Source organism: Seriola dumerili, unplaced genomic scaffold, assembly GCF_002260705.1.
Source record: "Seriola dumerili isolate Sdu_G_001 unplaced genomic scaffold, Sdu_1.0 BDQW01000149.1, whole genome shotgun sequence".
Taxonomy (NCBI): domain Eukaryota; kingdom Metazoa; phylum Chordata; class Actinopteri; order Carangiformes; family Carangidae; genus Seriola; species Seriola dumerili.
Genome location: NW_019174404.1, coordinates 637,608 through 662,888, shown reverse-complemented (window position 1 = coordinate 662,888; position 25,281 = coordinate 637,608). Strand labels below are relative to the sequence as shown.

Below are 25,281 nucleotides of genomic sequence, written 5' to 3'. Positions count from 1 at the left end.
TACAGAAAATCAAAATGTAGGAGATGTCGGCTGATCTCAGAGCTGCTCTTGTTGAAGTATGCTGATGCTGCAGTGGACAGAGACACGGTGCCACGGTTCAGGCGTTTCGGTGTCAGGAGCAACATCGGCCCATTTGATGATGAGTCATGTGATGTTGCGGGGTTTACGTTTTCTTGCCTCTCTCTCGTCTCCATCAGCTCAGGGTCACATTCTGGCTTCATATTGTAAAGATTTTTTGTTTAAAGCAAGTTACAACAAATTGATTTTTTTCTTTTTTTTTTTGTAAAAAGGCAGGAGTCAGTGCAACTGATGCTATTTCTGCCAAGGAAGAAGAATATCGCTGCTTTCCTTGTGCTGCAGAGGCTTGTACATCCCAAAATGTTCCTGCTGTCGTCAGATGTTTCCCACCCAACGAGACTTTTGGAATTGAACAACACCTTCAAAACGATGGTTGGTTACCTGCCAAACAGACTGATAGTGCAGGCAAACAAAGTCAAAAAAGTCCTGCACACCTGAGAAGAAGTGACAGGTGCGTAGGAGAGTGAGAGGCCGCGGTACAAATCGTAAAAAAAATAAAAATAAAACTCCCACAGCCTCACAGAAACAGTATTTAATAAAAAATTGTTCATACAACTCTGAATGGCTTTTTTGTGGGAGTTTTTTTTCTTCTTTAATTTGCACTCAGATGGACCAGCTTACCGACCATATGCCAATTCTACCACATTCGGCTGACAGCTGACGGCGATTTTCCACCATCAAGTCTCTGCAGAAGTGACAGAATAAACATCAAAACCTGAACCAGCCAAAAAAACAGAAAGTTACTCTAGTGGAGAAAAAAATAAAAATAAAAAAGGATTGATCATAAAGAGTGCAAGTGAAGTGCTTTGATTCCTCAGTGCACATATGGACAGAGCTGACTCCTGAATGTGATGGTGGCGCTCGCTGAGTGGAGTTCTGAGCACATCCAGCTCTCTATAATTACAGAATGTCAACTTTGTTCATGCTTTCTGCTCTGACCTTTTTGCAGTGCTAAGAGTGTGCCCTTTAACCAGATGGTGAGCGGTTCTAGTGTGCTGAACACATGTGAGAGCCTGGAACTAAATATGCCGAGCTCTTTAGGGCAGAATGCGAGTTATTAAATTGTTCTATTACTGTACTTCTCTGAAGGCGGGGAGTTAATAACTTTGTGAGGGGAGGGAGGAGATACGTCTTCCACAGCTCCTGCTTTCAAACACCTGCAGGTGTTGTAGTATGAAATTTATATCCGGCAAAGATGACCAATGCGGACTAATTCAAGCCCGCTGTGATGCTCGGTGCTGACGGAGAAAAGACTCTAAGGTAAGAAACACAGACCTGACACCCTGATGCCCTTATAAAACAGAAAATTACTCCTGACATTTCAAAGCAACAGCTCTGTTTTCAACTGGCAGCCTGAGGTTTTTTTTTTCTTTTCTTTTTTTCTTTTTGTGTCTCTTGTGTTCGCCCCGTGTTTTTCCATTCTGCTTTCCCTCATTTTCCCCAGTTGACAAAAAAGTAATGTTTCTTTATAAATGGACCAGTGATTTCAGATAAGGACTGTGGAAAGAGCAGGTAAAGCAGATATAAATGGAAGGGAAAAATAAAAAAAAATAAAAAAAACCACTGGCTTAGAGAAACCTCACACATGGAGCACAAAGAGGCAGTAAGCCCGAGAGAGGACGATAATTTCAAGAGGCAATTTTAGGAAAAAGCGATGGATGTTTTTCTTGTATTTTTTTTCTTTAAGGATGAATATCCATGAGATGTGGTCGATTCAAAAGTTCCATTTAACAAAGGTGCAAATAAGGAAAAAGACACTGACATCTGCTTGTTCTGGTGATGTGTGCGTGCTTCATGTTGGGTTGTCGGCCCGGTGTTGGCATTAGCAGCTCCACTGTAGCCTCATCAATATGAACACAGACCCCGCTGCAGCACGGGCTAATTGGGCAGCTGTAGATTGCTCAGGGACACGGAGCAATTGCCATTGAATGGTGGTGGTGGTGGGGTTGGTATCGGGGAGGGGGACATGTGTTGCATTTTGGGGCACGGCAGCAGCAATTAGAGGCTATGGATTTCCTAGGCAACAATCACAGTTAATGCTGAACCGTCACCCCGGCCCCCCTCACCCTCACGCAGATCGCCCTAATCACTTCCGTCAATCAGAGTCAGACGATCTATAGGAAGTCTGTCTCACATGAGCCGGAGGCGCGGCGCTGCCAAAGGGACAATCGTTAAACGCCGGAGGGTTTTCTCACCACCGGCTGTTTTGCTGTGTGTGTGTGTGTGTGTGTGTGTGAGAGCCCTGCACGCGCACCTGTGTGCAGAGACATTAGCTTTCATTGTGACTGGAGGAGTAATTAGCTGGAAAAGTTTCAATGGGCACCGGCTTACGATCCAGCCAGCCAGCCAGCGTGGATGAGAAGTTGCCGTGGTGTTGGTTTTGTACTCGGCCACACTGCCAGAGAGGTTGGGAAGGAGGTTGGGTCCGGCAGCCAGATGGCCACACAGAGAGAGAGAGAGAGAGAGAGAGAGAGAGAGAGAGAGAGAGAGACGGGCGGAGACAAAGCTCCAGACAGGCCACAAGACAGCGGTAGAAGAGACAGAGGCCGATTAGAAATGTCACATACTTCAGATGGGCTTTGGCTGCACGGCTGGCCTCCTACAGTGGATCCTCATTAAAGGAAGACTGAACATGCTGTTCGCTTGCTCGGAGGCCAAACTGTACAGGACTCCGGTGACACCAGCCCTCAGCGCTGAGCTGTGAACTTGACAGCAGGCGACAATGGGCTACAAATGGGTCGAGGGCCTGGAAAGTAGGTTTTTTGGGAAGAGTGTGTGTGTGTGTGTGTGTTTGTGTGTGGGGTGTGTGTGTGGGGTGTGTGTGTGTGTGTGTGTGTGTGCATGTGCAGTTACACATGTCCAGTTTGTTCCTGCGTTCAAAATAACACAATACAAAACAAAGAACAACAATAACTTAAGTAAAACAAGAACATAGAGGGTTGCAAAGTCTCTGGGTTTTCCAAAAAACTACGAGACGAGGATCTCTTCTAGCAGCAAGCCGTGGCCGCCTCGACTCTAACGAGGCGGTGTCGACAAATGTAAAATGTTTTTTTTTTTTCGATGGGAAAGGGTGGAGTAAGCACCCGCTTTGTCCCTCCCTCCCTCCCCCTCCTCTGTGTCCAGTGTCTTTCATTCAGTTTGAAGGGACCCAAAGTTCCTGCGGGAGGAGAGAGGGGGGAGGGGGGGGGCCCACTGAGGCTTCAGTGCACCGGACAACTCGGCCCCTCACCAAAATGTTCCAGTCCTGCGTCCCAGCATGCACCTCTCCCTGCCAGAGCGGAGCTGGCGGAAGTCTCTGAAGGAGGGGGCCGAGGCAGGGGGCTAAATGGGAGAGCGTCGGGCCGGGAATGGTGGAGGAGGATGGGGGGCGTGGTCAGATACAGGTGGATGGCTGTGCGGTGGGCTGCTGTTTGCGGTTCCTCAGGCCTCCGGACTTCTCCTTGTAGCCCACACACATCTGCTGAGAGACGTCCACCAGCGCGCTGGCCACTGCCAGACCTGCACACACACACACACACACACACACACACACACACACACACACACAGAGTGAGTGAAGATGATACAGGTGTTACATCTTTAAAACTTCTTCATCTTCCAATGAATCAAAACTAACAACATTTGATTTCTTTCATAATCAGTTCATCAGTTGAAAAATCAAACTCAATGATTTAATAGATTTATAGATTCAACTGTTTTCACAAGACAAAGTCTCGGAGCAACTGGTTTGAGCGAAAAGGAGTGAAGGTGATCTTGATCTGCACACACAGGCTTTTTATATATTATATAGTAACACTATATATAGCCTTTACTTTTTTATTACTTTTTGATTGACTTTTAATTGATTTTATTTTCCTCTTCATTGTCTTCTTCAGTGCTTTAAGTAAAGTCCTTTAAATTGCCACTTGTGTTTGAAAGCTGCAGGTACGTCTGCCGTCTCCTTTTATACGCATCACGTTGTGGGGCAGTAATTCAAATTATCACACTCAAAAATCAAGTGTTTTTTTCATGCATCCTGACTTTTTGGTAAATACATCATTTGTGACACATTCCCAGTGTGAACGCACACGAAACGTCTACTGACTGAAAAACTGTTTAGTGTGTATAACACACACACACACACACACAGGTGGTGAGATCATAGACTGGCAGCGCAGGCAATCATTAACTTCTATCACACTTCATTAACATTTATTAATACTCTCTGAGCCATGAAATTCCAATAAACTCCATTTATCTCCAATGATGGATGCATTTACCCCGATCAACTGCACATAGCCAACGGCGAAATATAAATTCCAAGGGGAGAAGCTGCGGCTGGGATCACATCTCCTCAAATCATACAGTCTGACAGTCTTCAGTGCAACAGGCTGCGGCTCTCAGCTTGTTGAGCGCAGGAGGGTTCAAATCACCCAAATCAAGCTCAGATACAGATCAGAGATAGTCCGTGGTGCTGACCCGCTCTCGGCTGTTTGGAGGGGTACAAAGGCAGCCATTTTGGGACGAGCAGAACTGTAAACAGAGAGTGCCACGAGGTCGTGACGCTGACGACAGACAGCCGGAGGAATGGAAACGGATGCAGCCGCGCGGGAAACAAGTTTAAAGCGTTGTAACAGGAGACCCTCGCGGGCATGGGAGGAGGGTAGGAGCGCGGCTAACACGGGCTCCACAAAAGCTGCCCGAGGGAAAGCTTCACCGAGAGTCGAGACGGTTCTGTTATGACAAAAGGACTATGTTGTAATTAATAAGGGCCTGGGGCGTGCTGATGGTCTGGGGACTGCAACTGTGGGAGGCAAAGAGGGCTGTAAAATAACAGAAGGGGGAAAAAAAAATTGAGAAAGAAAAGGAATCAAGTTGAGTTCTTGTCTGAGTCCTTTCAGGACAGAGTGGAAGACAGAGAATAGAAAAGAAAAACTTTGAGGGGAGTGAAGCGCTCAGTCCTCTCACGACGTCCTAGAAACCAGGATCAGGAAAACAGATGAAGGACGGATGGGAAAGTAAAAAGAGAGCGGTGGCAGTGTTGGATGAAAGGAGGTAATGGGCTCAATTCTCAGTGCTATCAGGCTGTAAGGGAAGGGAATGAAGAAGGAAGAGAGGGAAATGTGAGAGCACGGGGAAATGCAAGGAAAGACACCAGACTGCACTTTGAACCCCCGGCCTCACAGATGAGAAGGAAAGGAGGAGAACGGAGAGAGAGAGAGAGAGAGAGAGAGAAGCTGCAGCATGTTTAATAAAGGGGGGAAGACGACACGCTGACAGAGAGATGAGGAAAGGAGGAGGAAACAGAGATGAGGAGGAAAGCAACAAGCTGCAGCCTTCATTTCACCACAGAGGAGGGAAGGAGGGAGAGACGAGAGGGAGCGCAGGGAGGGAAGAGGGGAATGAGAGGCAGCAGTGAAGGTGCTGCAGCAACTTAAAACACAATTCATCATTATCACATTAATGCGGCTAACATCATATAATTACTGTAAACTAATCAGATCGCGCTCGAGATGATTTTACATGTCAGTGTTTCTCAACATTAAGGACACATTTCCCATAATCCTCAGCGCGTCTCCCAACACTGAGGACAGAGACTGTACTCGCACTGTTTGTACTGTACCCGATGAGAACTGAAGAGCTGCAGGGTTTATGCACACAGGAGTTAGTTGGAAAGAAGAGGTTCAGCGTGGATGGAAACGTATTTTAAAACCAACCAGAAAGCATGAGTTAGTGTGTCAACAGTATTTTCAGTTTTACACTCTGGGCATGGCCTCAAACTCTGTGTGGGAAGGATCATAAGAGCCATTGAGGGAACAATAGAAAAAGAAAGTGAAACAAGTTAGAGGAGCTAACTGTCAGGCTCAAAACTGTCTCTCTGCAGCTCTTATTAAGCTCGGTAAGACGGAGGGAGGGAGGCAGATTAAGGAGAGACGGGAGAAGAAAGTGCACAACAATCAAACAAAGACGGATAAAGTGAGAGAAAGAAAACAAGTGAATTCAGCGGCTGCATCTTACCAGACTGTCCTGGAGGAGGGATGCCGCCGGTGCCCCTGGGTAACCGCACAAAGATGGAGAGCACGGCGGCTTTGTTGCCGAAGCAAGGCTCGAGGGCGATGGGTTTCGGGACAGACTGCGGAGAGGAAAAAAAAAAAAAATTATTACACATCACAAGCTTCCAAAATCCTGGTGAACACACATCATTTTCAAAGACATGGATAACGGAGGCTTTGCTGTTACTGTTCTTTTTTTTGTGTCAGCAACATGTACAGCAGCCAGAAAGAAACCCTTTCCATCCCCTGTTGAGATACACATACTGATCTGTGGGCACAAATTGGATTCCCCTCACCCCCCCTGCTCCCGCACACCCCTGCCCACCCTCCCTCAGAAAAATACCCCCACTGTTCACAATTTCATGACAACGCTGACTGTATGCAGCGTGGGCCGCCACTGGAAATCAAGTGGTGGCGCTGGGAGCGGAGATTTGTGTCAGCGGTGCTGGCGGTGCACTCCTGTCGCCGCAGGCTGCCTGACAAACCTGACTCTCTAATACCAATATCTCCTGTTTATCAGCAACTCATCCATATGTGGGGATGAGTCCCCCCCCCCCCACATACCCCCCGTCAACACTGGCCGGATCTACTGCTGCTTGCCTCGTACAATATTCATGGGTTTACTTCAGCTGAGGATATGGATAACACCGCCGCCACCTCGCCTGCATACAGATACCTTCCCATCTCTCCCTCTCACTGTACTTCAAATTCCTGAGCCGGACAGGAAGCTGGGCCATAGCATGGTTTCACACACTACTGTGAATGCCTCTCAGCGCGCACACACACACACACACACACACACACTTCTGAACATACAGGTTCAATCCCTTCCCACGCTGGTCTCTGTACTCTGGAGAGTTGAGCTTAATGCCCCAAGTAGCAATACCACTAGAGTGTGACACACACAGACAGGAACTCCTCACACTGAAACACACATTTTACACTCACATGCAACTGTATATACACACACACACACTGACACACAGTAAGTGTACACATGGGGAGCGGGGCAGTAATGATATTCAGGCTCTGACCCATTTTACACATTTATTCTCTGCTCCGACTCTCTGAGGCTTACCTTTCATACCAGCAGGATACACAGCCTGTCACACAGGTAGCTGGGGAAGTGGCATAAAGACCTGGATGCCTCTAGGTGTGCATATGTGTGTGTTGGTGTGTACGTCTGTGTATACAGTGCAGCTGATGTTGTAAGGGAGGGGGATTCTGTATTTGTTTATGCCCTTACAGATGTGTGTCTGTCTGTGTTTACAGCACGTGTGTTTTCACATGCGTGTCTGTGCGGCGGACCGTGTTCAAGTAGGATCAGACAGGGAAGGACATTTTAGCCTCTATCATCTCCACTGTACGAACACACGCACCTCATGAAGCGAATGGGCTGGTGCGTTTGTATGTCGGCCTCTTGTCTGAATAAGCTCCCAAATCAGTTTTCTGCAAAAGCCGTGACTGCAATTTTACCATCTGAACTATTCCTATAACACTTTCAACACAGGTGAACCTCCACAGGCTTGAATTATGGTACATGTAAACGTCTCTGTGGGTCCACACCAAGTGACTGAAAACTGCAGTTCCTCCAACGACCACTTGAGACGATAAAAGTGAGTCAATCCCCATAGACTCCAATGTTAAAACGTCCAACTTTACAGCACAAATAAACACGTTTACAACCTGGTACAAGCCTCCTTCATGACAACTGTTTATAAAACTCTCCTGTTTACATTTTATCAAGGCTTTAAAGTTCTGCATAATTGAGAGCGTGGCCACTTTGGATTAGCTGCGGAGTTAGGGGCGGAGTCAGACACTGCCAAGATGGCGACGGCAGAGCAGCTCACTCTGAGGTTCAAACCCGCTTTTCAGAAACCTCACTGAGGCTACCTGCCATCTTTTATATACAGTCTACAGTCTAACACAGAGAAGTGTGTTATGGGTAAATGTGGGTCACAGAGGAGCTCTCACACACACCTCCCAACACTCAACAACACGTCATGTGGACCTGAGCATCAAGTGTGCTGATTGGTTGACACAATTGAATTGAATGGGTTTGGAAAAGAAAAAACAAATGTATATTGAAAAGTCTGAAAGTAAATAACATATAAAAAGAAACAGGCATGCAAATACATCTGAAAGGCTCTTTTGCATTTTGGCCTGTTTGCAGCCCGGGGAATGATGCTCCAGCCTCTGTAACACATTTGTAATTTAATTATCGTCTCTTATGCACAAGGAAATAAAATCAGCTCAATAAACGGCAACAAAATTGTTCTGTGAATAGTATGAATGAGCCAGTTTTCAGCCCTTGAGGGGATTTGTTTAATGTCAGATCAGTCTATAAAAGTTTTCTTTCTTTCTTTACATCTTGACTGTGGGAGGAAAAGAGACAATGAAAATGCTCTTTTAAGAAACAAAGAGAAACAAAGACCCTCCGAAACCCCCCCCCCCCACAATAATCATCAGACGATCAGTCTCCTTGAATTTTCCACTTCTCAGCCAAACTGAGGATCCAGCAGGAGGCTTCACATTCAACATGTGAGGAAATCAGAATCAACTGAGACTCATAATCTAACAGCTCTGCTTGGATGCCTTCAGTCAATACATGCATAACACACAGCAGAGGTTCGTACTCCATCTGATCAGTGATTAAACTGATGGGGAAATGTGTCAGGATCTACAGGGTTCATTAGACCAGTGAAGCAGGGGCCTGCAGCTCTGTCTGTAATGAGACCTACAGTATGTTTGAAAGCCAAACGGTCATAACAGTATCATAACAGACAGTTAATGTCAGCCGTGGCAAAGATTTCATGTCTGTGAGGCTTATGTGAACATGTGCATGCAGCTCAGAACTTGTGTTTACGCATCTTTGGACAGAAAAGGTTATTAAGAGGTTGTATATATATATGTGTGTGTGTGTGTGTGTGTGTGTGTGTGTGTTCATGCCTCTGAGCTTGCAGCAGTTTTCGGGTGTGTTGTGAGTTGCTGGACTCACACACACATGCAGTGTTACAGCCCCCCTAAGAGCCGACAGGGGGGGAATAGTTCAGATGCAGACAAATGAGCTCGTAGCGGGTCAGAGCGAGCTGCCGGAAAACACTGCAGTCAAACCAGCAGCAGAATCAACAACACACAGAAAATAACAAATACTCAGACACGTATTTGGATACCGGAGCTATGTGCAGCTTCTCAAACTCTGACATGCTGGAATTTTAACAATAAATCATCAACACAGGGCTTTGACTTTGAGGAATGAGAGTGATTAATGTAAACCAACAGGACGTTGGAGGAAAAGTTGGGTCACTGCTTTGTTTTTACATCCTCTCCATCCTCCACTCCCACCTTGATTATCTTTGTTTCTGCTGTCAACTCAAGTTTATTCTAAAAGGACAAAATTAAGACGACTTTGTCCCAGGGGGCTTTACGATCTGTCCAGCGTCTGACACCCTCCATCCTTAGACTCATGAATCGCACAAGGAAACATTTGAGACAGCTCATTAAGAAAAAACGGAGCTCCTTCTTCCTTTAAATGTTTTCCGCTTGAGAAAAAACCTTCACTGTCACTCCTGTTTTCTCTCCGCTCTCATGTGTCTCTTCTATTTCCTCCTTGTGTTCAGCAACAACATCAACATTACTTTTAAAAGAAACTTTAATAAGCTTTAATTATATATTCAAAACATAACAACAATAATTACCATAAACAAATAAGACCATGACTGTGAAGACTGGCAGCTTCTAGCGAGCTGCCGATACGATGACGTATTTATCCTCCTGAGCAAAGCACAAAGAAGAGAGTGACGACTAGAGAGGGCAGGAGGCACGAGGAGCAGCAGCGTCTGCAACTGACTGAAAAAACGTAGATTCAATGATGAGAAACACGAGAGCCAAAAATACCACAGGTGTGAGAGAGAAGCTACAAATCATTTTAACTGTGGTCTAATTTGTTTGCAGCAAATAAAACAGTATGAAGGTAATTTGACCGTGACATCATTCATCACAGACGCTTCACACGGCACTTTCGTCTAATGTTTCCTATGTGTCTAAATGAAAACACACAGGAGTAATGGTTTATCTAACGTGGACTGCTTGAATCAACAATAAACAGTCTGAACAGGACGAGGCAATTAGGTTTGCAGCCTTTACATTATGTGACACTTTGGCTTATTTAGCCTTACAATAGAAGCACCTGCCGGTATAACACAATGCAATTCGACAGAAGCACAACCTGCAGCCAGCTGAACATTATAAATGTCACGAGGGCAGGATTCATCCTCCAGATTTCAACCTCGGTCTCAGGCTAAATGAAACTGATGCAATGCATGCACACCAGCTTGTGTCTACTGCATCACATGCACAGGTTTCCTCTGGGTGCTCGGTTTGAGTCTCATGCGAGAAACATGGACTCCTCCATTACGTCCAATGCAAATATTATGATAAATGGTTATTGCTGTTTTCATATAATAAAAATGGTATTTATGACTTAAATAACCAGGTACTTATCTGCACCTGTTGCACCTTAGAGCAGACCTCACCAGACGTCGTCATGTCTCAGTTCCGGCTGCAAACTCCTTTTGTTTACATTCAGCTTATTAGAAATCTTAAGACAGATGTGGGAAGAAAAGAGCAGCCTTCTTCCTTAAATTTAGTCAACATTGGAAAACTAAGGCAGCAATGAAATTAAACTTATATCACTTTGGCAGAGGACCCTGTGGGACCCCGTCAAACAGACTCCTATCCCACTTTGGAAACACTTTAGAGAAGCTTCTTTAAACACTCACGCGAGAGGTGGGAGGGAACCAGACAAAACTACCCTAATTAAATACTGAAAGAGCGCAAATTACCATTTTTGTTTTCCATTTGAACGCAGTCAAAGCCAACAGTGTCCCTCAGGGCCACAGAACATTAATATCACTTACAGCTTTGTGTGATAAATGAGTGATGAGTCAATAACTAGATAAGACAACCCAGCTCTCCGTGTAAGGATCATTTCTTTCCATTTTCAATGTCATGGTGCAGGAACATCATTACATGTGGCTGACGTGGATTGCTGAGAAATGGGAATAAAAAATACTGACAACTGTTCAAATACAACATTAGGTGGTACAATATCACACTTGGCTAATTTTGCTCCTCGATCTCTTGGTACAACAGAAGATGAAACAATTATTTTGGCCTTGCCAGAAGCGGTCCGACCAGGCTCAGCTTGCTCCAGTCTACGGGTCTGTTTTTGCCTCCAGCAAAATGTATTTCTCATCCAGAATGTTTACAATTGGAAAGATGAGTTCTGCCCGTGATAACCTGAGCACATCTGTACTCTTATGTGTAAAAACAAATAACTAAGAGAAGAGGAAGACTGGCAGCTTTTAATTTTACAGCTTAGGGCTGTCATAAAACTCGTCTGCCAAATCCAATTTCCACTGCAGCAGCTGCAAGCTGCTCTTAGGTTCTCGTTTGTTTACATGCTCGTTTCTCATTTTCTAACACCAGCATCTCATATTCAAACTGGAGAGGGAATAGGCGCTGCAAATAAATTTGGAACTGGAAGAAGCTCGCTGTCAGACTGATGTGGGATGTGACAGAGGGATCATTCTGATTTTAACAAACTCATTTCCTAATCGATTGCATTGAGAGTTCATCTGAACGACTATTGTATCCAATGCACAACCTCAATTTCAACCTGAGTGTGCAAGCCAACCACTTCACTTTCCATTTTCCACAAAAACAACATCGTGCACCCCCAAAAGAACACAGTTTATCTCCTTCAACACACATGTCCACTTTATTTTGGCCTGAGAAGTAATTAAAGCGGGAAAAACAAAACAAAACACCTTGAAAAATTCAATTATCCATCCTTTTAAACTCTTTGTGCATGTGATTTTTTTTTTCTTTTTGCCTAAGATGTTCCCCAAAGGTAGTGTCTTTTCCCGCGGTCTTCTTCAGAGGCTGTGTGTTAATAACATTCCCCAGAAGATGCCTTTGTTTTAGAGCGCTGAAGCCCTCCCCTCGACTCCCGCCTGCCCAACCTCCTCCGGAGAGTTATCTAGACTGGCCAGGCAGAGCAGCGAAAGGTTTTGTTAAATTACCTCCAGTAATTAGCCCAGCACGTAGGATCGCTGCTGAGCACACACACACACACACACACGCTGATGTGGGCATACACTGCAGCTGCATGCTGCTCCGCTTTCATCCGCTGCATTCATCTCAGCAGACGGGGGTGAGCCCCCCCCCCTCCCCTGCCGCCAGTGACGAGAGCGAGTCAAACTCCCTGTTGCTATGACTCACCAGGTACAGCCACTTCCACTGAGCCGACTTTGATGAGTTTTTCATTCAGTTGGCTTCCGTTTGCCAAGAAAATGTTTCGTCAGCTTTTAATTATGAACGCCATAACGCAACATATTTAAAACTACACACTGCAGAGAAATGAAGATCAACAAGTTTAATCGAAGGTCATCCTGCTAAATCTGAATCTGAGGCACCGACAGGCAAATCAGTGCAGCTCTTTTCTAAACTGGAACCGCAACAAACAACCCACAGGTCGACTGTGCAGCGGGTTAAATATGACTCACAGTTACGTTTTTGTTGCTAGGCGACATCTAGTGGTTGTAGTAATTATGACAGGAGCAACGAGCAGCGATGGATGGGTCAGCAAAACGCAGGAATATGACACCGGAGAGCGGTGTTCGACCCCGAGGTGAAACCAGCAGTTTTAGAGATCGCGAGCATGACAACGAAGAACACCTAATGTTGGGAAAGTGCTTGTTTTTTCCTTAACCTAACCAAGTCATGACCGTTGTTATAGTAACCGTGACAACCAGGGTTCCGCACGCCTGCCGCTGTAGGGACGTCGTCTCAGCTGTTTCTCCGTGGAACTGGGAAACTTTGGCACAACGTGGCGAACACACACAAACAACGCTCCATCTTCCCCTCGCCTCGTCTCCGTCTGCGCTGTTCTTTAGATGAGAAGAATTCATCACAACTGTCTCACCAGTGGCTTCCTGCAACAACTTTTCTGCTTCCTAAAACAGCCGTGGACTGTCCCTCTTTCCAGAGTAACCACACATTAAAGAAAACACTATCCTTGTCATGAAAGATGCTTCATGTGACATCACAGATAATTTACTTGTTCTTTGCCACCGGCAGTCACAGAATTTAAGGTTATCACACAATTGGTCTTAAAATCAGCCAAATGCCTCTAATTTAATAGCCAGTGAATGGAGGGGAAGATAATGGTGCACCACAACCATGTTTGATAAACCACAGCTGCCCCCACCATCCGTTTTTCACATCACATGTCCCGATTTTCTCTCGTCCCACGGTCTCTATAAATAAAAGCAGAGCATTAAGCTTCACAAAGGTAATCATCTGCCCGTGAGGCTGGGCCCGCAAGCTCCATTTGGCAGAAGCAGAGTGAATATATCTCATCGGTGGAGCAAGTTTGGACTTCCCACCGAGGCTATAAACAACTTTAATGATCTTCAGCTCACCGTGCGGAGCCTGGCCCCCTGTACGCTCTGATCGTGGGTCTTAATACACCACTGTAGCGTCCTGATAAAACAGCATGGAAACAAGGGGAAGAACCTGCTCTGAGTCGCTCAATCTGAGCCGGGAGGAGATAGGATAGTGTGCGCTCACCGTCTGAGCTGGTGAAGGCACAGAAAGCTGAGGAGGAAGATCTAAATTGGATCTCTGCTCCTGGGCTGCAGCTGCCCTGACGGAGAGAAGGAGAGCAGGCCGGAAAGAATGGAAGAAAAGAAAGAGTAGAGGTGGGAGAAGAAAAGGTAAAGCAGAGATGGAGGAGGAGGCGGCACAGGGCGCCTGATTTCCACACCAAGCTGCATCTTTTTCTTTCTACACAACAGCACACACGCCAACACCCACACAAACATGCAGAGGTACACAAAGAAAGACACACACACACACACACACACACACACACACACACACACACACACACACACACACACACACACCAGAACCAGCAGATAAGGCCAACAAAAACCTTCAGACAGCTGATAGGATCAGTAAAGTGCTAGTAAATTAAGGAGAACACTATAGTGAAGTAAGGATGTCAGACAGGAGACGAGAGAGGAAGCAAGAAGATTCAAAGAAAAGTAAAGACAAAAGAAAAAAGGTTGATAAACGGCACAGGGAGGAGAACAGAAACTGAGAATGTGATGTGAAAATAAATGAAAAAAAGAAGTAAAAAACAGAAGAAAGGAAAAGATAAAAGAAACAAGAGGAGAAAGATGATAACTTGAAAACAAGAGAAAACATGAAAAGAGGAGAAAATTACAGAAGCTGAGAAGAGAGAAAACAACAGATGACAGAGGAAAAGAAGAATTGAAAAGAGAAGAGAAGAATACACAAACAGAGAGGATGGAGCCTTAGGAGGAGAAAACTGAAGAAAACAGCGAAAACAAGGCACAAGAGAAGAACTGAAAAGAAAGAAAAAGGCGCAGACAAGAGTGGAGACGTAGAAGAGAAGGTGCAAAAAAATAGAGAACAGAGGAAGAAGTGGAATCGGAGATGAGAAGAAAGGAGAGAGGAGAACTGAGAAGAGGTGGGATCCTTCCTGTTGGAGCCGGGGTTTGATTAGCTCTGATCTTCCCGAGGGGCCCCGCAGCCTCTGCAGGGAGCAACCCTGTGTTCGGGGAGCAGGAGCCCCTTGAGATGCATGGCCCCTGTCAAGAGGCGAGGGGGGCCCGAGACACCCTGCAGAAACAGCCCTATAATTCTGCACTGCATCTGCATTCAGAGGTCATTCATCACAAAGTGCACAGTCACAGGTAAAGCTGCCCGCGGCTTCGTGCCCCGCCGAATACTCAACCGCAATTTCTGTAACTCTATAACTAAATGTTCTCCGCCGCCGCCTCTGCGCACAATACCTGCATTTAAAACTGCTCTTTAACCTGCTGCTGCCTCCGAGTCTTCCCTTCTCTAACACAGTGTCCTCAACCACCATCTCCAGCAGCTTGATGTTTACGTTTTAAATACAATTTTCAGCGTCGACAGGCTCAATCTCTTCTGTTAATCTGATAAACCACTGTACTAACTAAAGCCAGCGCACCTGACCTCTCTACCTGCTCCTCATCTCCGCCCCAGACTACAGGCTAGCAGCTCGGGGCTACATTAGCTGCTACTAGCACCACACACCTGAATCTCTGACTGAACTGTTTGTGCTTGAGTTGCATTGTGGGTAATGTAGGCAACCAGGTTCCGATAAGGGGGAAGGAGGATGTAAGGATATAACTTTGGTCCTTGCTGGTCACAACAATGTCAATCACAGGTCAGTTTCTCCGAAATCACAAAACACGGCCACTTACCTGGAGAATGAGGTGATGCAGTTCATTTGATTTGATTTGCCTGGTTTATTTCTGATTTCTGGCTCCACACCGACACACTGCTGTGTTGGTTTGCAGCGCTCACAGCACGGAGACATTTTAAAAACTAAAAGGTTTCACCGTCTGCGGTAGAAATGTTCGATGACAGCGTCTCGGTGATCAGAAAGTGTCTGGTTTTATTCTCATCATCACTGTTGTTACTAAGACTTTTCACACTGTACTCAACTACGTCGACTCTTCTGTGACTGTGCAGATGTTTCCTCTTTATGTGGAAAGCATTTTGTTTTCCTCACTGTAGAAATGTGACACTTCCTGTGTGTTTCTCTCTCAGCTGAGATAATTATTACATTCATGTAAAGATGCAGTGGAGAGTTTTCAGTTGTTTTTATTCAAGCGCTGCTAAGGAATAGTTCCTGCAGCTTGGACATAGTTCCTGGAAAGATTTTCTTCTTTTTTTTTTCTTAATGTTTTGAGCAGCACAAATAAAAGTTCTGCTCATCTCCATATGCTGTGGAAGAAGTTTCTTAGACAGATATCTGCAAACCTCTGCACGGCTACAACTTGAAAATCTTATTTCACAACTACGTCACAATTTGCTCTAAACAAGGAGCCGTACTTTGAGAAACACAGAACCTCTCTTTATAACGAACTGTCTTTCACTCTCTATACTGTGCTCCTTTATAAATGGCTTTGTTCCAACCAGCTCCATTTTAACAGAACTTTTCTACCTTCAGTTTCTCTGTCAGTATTTCAAAAACACAGATGGCTGGATGCAGCAAAACAAGACTTTTTTGTAACATGAATCGTGACTTTAATAGTGCCCCCTAATGTTCTTTATTTTCATGCCAACAAACATTTCCTGCAAGTAGGCGTTTATTTATTTTTTCCAATTGAAGAATGTCTCAATGTTAGAACAAAACTCTGTGCTTGTTTCTGAGCACAGTCTTAATCTACATTACCTTACGCTCATCTGCATGTGTTTAACTCCAGGGTTAACTGAATTCATTCCCATTAGAATTCACTGCCTACCCATAATAACTGGCTGTAACTGGTATAATGCGCTGTGTTACTCATCAGCAGCCCACTTTCATCATCGTTCAGCCTTCGCATGGTCCAGCCAAATGTACACCGCGTTGACCCTCATTAGGTGTACTAGACCTGCGCTACACTTCAAACTCTTCTCCCTAAGTGAGCTCATTTTAGACTCCTTGGCTCGCTGAAAACGAACGGAACCACCTTAGAGAGTTCAGACTCAGAGAATGACGTGAAACAGATGGTGTGAGGAATATCTCTCGCTTTGGAGGCTGCAATCACAGGCCGCCGTCGACGGGCGCAAGGCTGAGCTCCCACTTGAGCGAGGATGAGTGACAGTGTCGATGAAAGATGAGGCCTCCCTGCTTGTGGCCCTCTCGGCCCCTGACAAAAGGTGGATGTCTGTGGCGCAGTGGCGACTGCTCTGAGAAAAAGGTTGCGCTCACCTTGACGTTTCCTCCTATCAGGTCAGGCGGCTCTTCGTCCGTCTCCAAGGCGACGTTGATGGTGGCGAAAGGCCGGCTCGCCATCTGCTGCATCTCTCTAAGCAGTTGCTAGGGAAGAAGAGGAGGAGTGCGAAGGTCACTGACAGGTAAACACACACAGTCTTCTGTCTATTCCCCAATCAACTGCCCAGTATGACTCCAGGGTTTCATCTCTAGAGACTAGTAATCAATCAATCAATCAATAAATATATTAATTAGTCCAGTTTTAAGTATTAGAAGTACTTATCTAAAACAGTGCATTTACACTTTATAAACCAGTAATCACTGATTTGTATCACTGGGTTGCCATGTTTTAAAAACTCCCATTGGATTGCTCACAACCTGGCAACCCAAATACATCCTTAATAAAAGCTTGAGACTGATGTATAACACACTAGTAAATTATTTAATAACCATTAATTGAGATAAGAATGATCACGTTTAAACTGCAGTTGCGTTTTAAGTGGTGCAGCAGATTTCAATTATATTATTTATTATTGGTCGCCTGTAAAAATCTAGTGACGTGACGAGTATTTCCCAATTTCCCTTAAAATGTAGTTCTGCAGAAATGACCATGTAATGGAAATAATCAAGTAAAGTTCCCTTAAACTGTACGTGAATAAATGTACTTAGTAACTTTGCACCACTGCAAGGTGGAGGCACAGTCTCCTTTTGCTCTGATTTATAATGTGGACCTTGGCCAAAGGAAGAGGAGGAGGGAGGTGATTATGAGAGAGTGAAGGAGGGGGAAGAAGAGAAAATGAGCAGAGGAAAGGAGACGACGACGGCAGAGAAAGAGGAAAGGGGGAGGTTGAGGAAAGTCAGAGACCCCAGTAAAGAAGGCGATGCGCCTGTGTCTTCCCCTGTCAAAGCAGCCAAAGTGCTATGAATAGAGAAACAAATGCTGTCAACTGCAGAGACACCAAGACCTGAATACCAGCAGCAAGCACCTCCAAACAAAACAATAACACCTGCAACCGCTGTACAAGCAGGAAAAACACTCACAGAAATGAGACATAAAAAAATAAATAAATAAAGACACACAAGGGAAGAAAAAAAAAGGAAACAACATCTAACTGATCATTTGTTTGAATGCATCTCCTAGAGCTTCGGCTCATAAAGGAAGTCAAACAGCGACGACGGAGCGTGATGCATGTGGAGTCGTGTGTAGACAGACAATCAAAAGAAGTTTGACACAATCTATTGGCCTCTGTCTCATTACAGCGAGTCGCTGGCAGAGAGTAGGTTGCAAGGAAAAGGGCAGCGCTGCGATTCAGCTCGAAAAGTACACACAACCGAAATCCCGCATGGCATTTCTGTGTGGACGCACACGGGGGGGGGGTCAAGGCCTTTGCACGCAAAGTGACAAGTCAACACAGCTTGCAATTAACGTGCTCAGCGTTTCCATCTGCTGTCATGTGATGTCTTATAATCATATCCTTACCAAGTGTTACAGAAATAGCTTGATGGGAAGTCTCTCGCCGTCTACAGTAAAGCCTGACGAGACAGAAAAAACATCTAAATTTAATGTCCAGGATTCTCTTTGTGGAGCAAGCCAGCTCATTAAATTCCTGTATGCGTCTGTGGATGTGCCTGTATCCAACTCTCTCTGCTCTCCTCTCTGTTGTAACAGCTGGGCTAGCAGGAGCTGAACCCTTATTTTACCGGAGTCGCTACTTTTAAAGGGAAATGTTTAACTTTTTAGGGAACGTGCTTATTGGCATTCTTGCTGAGAAATAAATGGGAAGATCAATATCCCTCTCATGTCTGTCCATTCAAAAATGAAGCTACAGCCAGCAACCAGTTAGCTCATATTTGTTTAACTGACACATCACATTTCAATTTTACACTTAAATTGTCAAACAGATTGGACAAACAACATATAACATGTTAATGAATGAGGTGTGCAGGTGCTGGTGGGCCTTTTCCAGTCTGTATGCTAAGCTAAACTAAGCTAACCGACTGCTAGCTCCAGCTTCGTGTTGAACTTGAGAACAAATATGACAAGTGACATGGATCTTCTTATCAAACTGTCATTGATTATTCAATAATTCCTTCAACCTTTTTTAAATCAGTGAGGGTTCGAGGAGATCAGTGAGAAAAAGTTTTCCACCCGTTTGATAAGGATATGGTTATATAAATTAAGGTTATATCAAATATAACAAATATTTAGCGATTACAACTTTTGAAATATTGAGTATAAACTTTCTTTTACTCAATCCCATAATACTGGAGTTTTTTTTTTTTGACAGTTCACACTATTTAAGGAAGTTTTGAGACATTTGTCAGAAATAATTCTTCATTATTCTTGACATTTTAAATATGAAAGGATACATCAATTAATCGTGAAATGTAACCGGCAGATTAATGTGTAACAAGAATAACTTTTAATGATGGCTCTAAACCACTCAAAGCTTAAATGGTTGACCTAAAAATAAGTAGCAACAAACACACACACAATTTATTCACAAAGCAGCTGGTGCAGTTTTTTTTTTTTTTCCCAAAGTACTCTGTAAACTGACTGCAGCCAGTTTTAATGTCAGTGGGGAGTCGTTACCTGCATCCTGCCTGGAAAGTGGTTTAGACACAGCTTCTATCTTATTTAGACAATAACAACATCATGAAGAAATTCCTTTCAGCCTTCAGGGCTCCTCATAGCACAGAATCTGCTCTTTCTCAAAGTCTCAAATGACCCACTACTGTCTTTAGACTGTGGTAAATGTGCCGTTTAAATTCTTTTTTAGACCCTCAGTGCGGCTATTCTTTTAAATCGTCTCAAGGTCCAGGTTGGCATCCAGGGCACTGCCTTCAGGTTTGCCACCTACTTAAAAGACAGGTCGTTTGATTGGGAAGATTGGGAGTTTCTCCTCATTTACTAACCCAATCACTCGTGGAGTACCTCAAGGTTCCATTTTTGGGCCCATTTTATTTTCTTTGTATATTCTCTCCTTTCGCTGACATGCAAAAAATACTTTCCACTGAATCTGGGGAGCTTCCAACTCGATCACATCCTTCCTTAACTGCCTCCAGGATGTGAGATGCTGGGTGTCAAAGACCTGTCTTCAGTTGAATGACAAGAAGACAGAAGTGATTGTCTTCTGTCTCTGAACCTTCATCTTGGTGTCAGCTTTGACTCTGCACTGAAATTTGACAAACAGATCAGCTCTGTGGTGACAGGCTGCTATCTTCAGCTGAGGAATATCCTGTCTCTGAATGATATGAAGACTGTTACCACTGCATCAATCTCCTCAAGGCTGGATTATTGCAACTCACTGTACCTGGGTATTAGACAGTCCTCTTTGTCTCACCTGCAGCTGGTGCGCCCGACTATTTTATTAGGTTTCCTGATTTTCCTACTGATGTCACTACAATTTGTACAGCTCTTTGGTCGACTCCAGCTGTTTGAAATGAGCTACATGAATAAACTTGATTTGATTTTTGATTTGAATGAATCACTCATTATTCAACTTCTCTTTTTACTCATATTTGCTCTCTGACCACACACTGAGTCAGTCTTTATGAATAACAGACTTGTCTCTCTGTGTGCTTTCTGCAGCCGCTTTTCAAAAGGCTTTAACTGAGCTCATGATATTTTTTGCAAAAGACAGCTCAATAGCAAATTTGCAAATTAATAAACATTAAAGTGCTTAATAAAGCCAGAGATAGACTAAGACTTACTGTGGAGGAGATACAGTATAAGAGAGGGTTTATTAAAAGCTCTCACTTCAAACAGAAAACAAAAAAACAAAAAAAACAAATCTGAAAAACTACAGGCAGAAGCTAAAGATAGAAACAGTGTGAATCACAATAGTGGAACAATAACACCCATAAAGTATGAATGAATCCAAACACAATGGCCAGGAGTTGCCTCATTACCATATACACAAATAAAAACAGGCTGAAGCATCCGACGTGCCCAGTTCAACGCCTTGAAAATGTGCACTGCCGCCGCAGCAGTCGGCACGCAGAAACAAATGAAAGCGCAAATGAGCAACTCCATTGTGCTGAGTCTCGATTTGTCATGATTAGACGTCCCACTGTGTGAAGCATCTGAGAGCCAAAATATGTAGCCTTTGTCAGTGTGACGACTGCTGGGTGTGTTGCAACACAACACCCTAAGCCCCTCTGCCATCTTTCACTGATGTCTGCGTTGGTTAGTGTGTGATTGAAATTATCTATCAGCACTAACTCCTATTAAATAACAATCAAATCTGTAATTTTCTGGAAAACCAAAATCAAAACTCAATACTCCCTGCTACAGATCAGGTTTCACTCCGAGTGAGATACTGAAACTCTTAATGAACTTCTGGCAGAATCGACCTCGCTCACACCGATGCGGCAGGCCGGGCGAGGCACCAGCAGCAGCAGCAGCATCGCAGCCTGGCTCGGCGTAGCGGGCACTATGCAGAGGAGGTGAGAATCTGCATGCAGGCAACATCCTTTTTCATAAGCGGAGCTCCTTGAACAGCACAAAGCAACAGAATTGATTTACTGGATAAAAAGCAGATGGAGGTGCATCTGAATGTTGCAGTAAACAAACTTTATAGATTCAGTCCACCTCCCTCAGCCTCTCTGCAAACAGCCTGCTCTCTTGTCTAACACACAGGTTACCTTTATTTAAACAGCCATGTTTGGCTGAACTCCCGTGCGTTTGTTTTTTTTCCTTCTTTTTTTGTCATATTCACAATCACATAATTCTACAGTACAACTGGGAATTGTCCACAATCAATAGTTTGTTCTGTTGAACAATGAGCTGCTCCAGTAGAGACGTTTCTGAATGAATGTGAGGGTGAGAGCTGGAATAAAAGTTTCTTGCTTCAAGGATAAGCTTTTTCTTTCTCACTGACAATGCATCAACTTAGATTAAAAATGAAAAAAAAGGTGAGTAACGGTTTAACTCTCAGATGTCTGTATGACTGGTTTTTATTTGTCGGAGGACTGTGATGTGATTATAGCATGTTTCAGTAACGTGGTTATGACCTATATGTTGTTTTCACCAACTCTCTTTTTGATCTTACAAATTAAAGCTGCCTTCATTGATTTTCTTGGTCACTTGGAGGCAGCAGAACAAGCTCACAATTGACATTATTACCTTGGATCATTAGTCACTGAACGTGTTAGCTAACAGTTACCTATTTATACACCCAGTAGAAACATAGCAACATTAGCACGAGTCACGTCTCTGTCAACCTGATGCATCCAAGTCCAATATTCACTCTCCCTTCAACTCTGCCTTTGGGCACCTCCAGCTAACTTTGATCACATCATATTTAACATCACATTAAACTTTAATTAAGAAAAAGTAAGTTACTTCACCTGCCAATGAACAGTAGCTACAAAAGGGCCATTATTGGGCCGATTATTCCACCATATTGGACTGTCAGCTGTCTGCGAGCTATTGCTATTATTTTTCAAACAGAAAACATTTTTATAACCTTGGTCTTATTTGCATCATCATTACAATTGGTTATGATAAAAATGTTACTTGCAAAATCACCTTCCTCTGTCTGGGAACACAGATAATCGAGTCCAACAATGGAAGAAACGCAAGCAGTCAGACGGTCAGACATGTAATAAACAACCATGTCATTATGTCCCCAGAATTCAGAAGTGTTTGTGATTGAAATGTTATCATGATGGACAGGAGTGCTGGACAAACACTGCGGTAACAAACACAACACTGAAAAAAACAAAAAGAGATTTCCTTCAACTGGAATCAAATTGAACCACAAATTTGATTTAGTTGTTGTATGAAAATCAGTTCCTGTCCTCCTGTCTACAAACAACAATCTGTATTCCCATAACTACGCTGGGCAGTCGGCCTGAGTTTTCGAACCAGCTGTCCTTTTTATTTCCAGTCCTCCTCTCTAACCTCTGGACTGCCCCCATCAGGTAAAGGAGACATAATTTGGAGAGCAACCGTCCTGGAAGGAGTCCTACAGAAGAAACTACTTGCACAAATCTCATTATGCCATGCTGCGAGTAGGCAGCCGCTGTAGAGCAAACACTCAGCGCTCCCAAGATAACCAGAAGCCAGAGGAGTTACAGTGCAAGTCGCCTACTTCTCAAATTGGCACTTAGTTTTCTGCAGGGTAGTCAGACAGTGTGTGTGTGTGTGTGTGTGTGTGTGTGTGTGTGTGTGTGAATATCTGACTGTAGCAGAGTGAACTGTGCATACATAAACCTAATTATGTGAGATGTGTGCATAGACTTGGACACTTGTGCATTTACACACACACACACACACACACACACACACACACACACACACACACACACACACACACACAGGTTGGAGATACGTGCACATGAGCAGCCATGAATGTGTGTGTATATTTTCACGAATGCAAATGAATTCTCTGAAACACACACGAGGTGGAATTAATGCTGTATGAACAAAAGGAAAACTGCATGTGCCTGCAGGTAAAGTTAGACTGTTTGAATTAAACGCAAATATGTTACATATAATAATAAAATCACATGACCAGCACAAGCTTGAGTGTGAACACATTTTACATGCTCATTGTTTTTTTGTTTTGTTTTTTTTAAATCAAGCTACAATGAAACACATTTCATGATAAGATTTGTTGTTTATATCATTTTAACTGAACATTATTTGATTTTGGACAATGTGAAGACGTCATCCGTGGAGCTGCAGGATCATCAGCCTTCATTTGGGTTCATGTTCTAGTGAATGCAAGTCAAACATTCATTCTCTTGCTTTGTTTCCCGAGAGGTGAATATCTGTCTCTTTAGGTGCTAAATGCTCGATGTTCACCAGCAAGTCGCTAACTTTGTCTGAAGTTTGTTGCTGAACAGACAGAGTGCGGTGGGTGGTGACTGGAAACAACGAGTGAACCAAAAGAGGAAAAGTTGTGAGGCAATGAGTTGAAAGATGCTGGAATGTTCCTCAGAGCCGAGGGAAGAGAGTCGGGTTGTAACTGTCGCTACGAGCAACTGATTTCGCGCGACTCAGTCAACTGACCCATCGTTAACGTGAAAATTACGATTATAGCAGCTTTAAAAAAAAAAATTTTTTAAATCTATAGGTTGAGCAGTAATGTCAAAAATCATTCGATGAGGCCTTCGAACAAATTTGTGGATTTAAATGCTTTCAAACACACACACACACAGTAGCTGTCTGAGGGAACTGTGTTTGAGCATTCGCAGTGAGCAGCGGTGTGCCAAAGAGATTGAGTGCATCAGCAGAGTGCGCAGGGCGGTGGGGGGGTTGGGGGGGTGGGGGTGAGTGGGTGAGGTAAAAAAAAAACAAAAAAAACCCCACAAAATGCAGAAGAGAACCCGAAGAGAAGGAAAATGAGACAAAAGAGAAATAAGGGAGGATGTTGGAGAGGGACGAGTGATGGCAAACACAGCAGAGAGGGAAAAAAATGGGAACAGAAAGAAAGACAAAGGCGTTCAAAGAGTTCGCCCCTGGGAAGAGGGGATGGAGTGCTGGATCGCCTGGGCACAGAGAACACACACACACACACACACACACACACACACACACAGAGATAAACACACACGTCCCGGGTGCAGCATACCAGCTCACATGGACAGACGCACACACATGCAGCACTACATCAAGCCATTTATTTATTGATGCGTCTGTTTAAAAATGCTGTCGGTGGGAGAGCTCTCAATCATCCTTCAGCTTCTACTGAAGGAAAAAACCGCGGAGCGAGAGGCACGGAGGGGAGGAGGAAGGGAGAGAGGGACGAAAGTGTGGAGAAAAAAAAAAAAAGGAGAGAGGAAATCTTTGTCTGTGAAACGACGTTAGCTGCTCGCTGCTTCTCTCTCGCTTCATCTTTCCATCTCTCCGGCAGTGAGGTGGGGGGTAGAGGAGGCACGCTGTGAATACTGACAAGGGAGAAGACTTTGATCCCTCCCCTCCCTCTCTTTCTCACTCCCCTCCACATCTTTTTGTTTCTCTCTCTCTCTCTCTTTTCTACCACCATCACTCCATCAAGCTCTTCCTCTCTTTTCACCGCTGGCCTCCTGCTGCCTGTGCCGGGCACCTCTCCATCCATCTCCCTCTGCCTCTGAATCTGTTTATCTCCCTCCTGTACATACTGTACCCCCCCCCCCACCGCCTGCCTCCGCCCCAGTCACAGCACCGATCAATACTCCATCAAGGTGGCGTGCACAATCAAAAAGCAAAAGACAAGAGGGATTAAAAAAAATAAAGAGGCAGAAAGATTGTGATGAGATAGAAATGGAAAAAATGAAGGGATGAGAGGTTAAGACAAAGGAGACACTCAAATAAAGCAATTACTGAAGAAGATTCACTAAAAGAGCATTTAACCA

The 25,281-nt window shown here is 44.3% G+C and overlaps 1 protein-coding gene across 1 annotated transcript in view; it reads right to left on the bottom strand.

Annotated features, from left to right (window-relative positions):
- Window positions 1-3,313: 3,313 nt before the first annotated feature.
- Window positions 3,314-25,281, bottom strand: part of atrn (attractin) — a 116,648-nt gene continuing 94,680 nt past the window's right edge. Inside the window, exons 27-29 of the mRNA XM_022750467.1 lie at window positions 16,933-17,040; window positions 6,076-6,190; window positions 3,314-3,576 (exon numbers count right to left, since the gene is read on the bottom strand). Of these exons, the coding sequence (XP_022606188.1) occupies window positions 3,452-3,576; window positions 6,076-6,190; window positions 16,933-17,040 (348 nt within the window). The 3' untranslated portion in view covers window positions 3,314-3,451. The remainder of the gene's footprint in view (window positions 3,577-6,075; window positions 6,191-16,932; window positions 17,041-25,281) is intronic.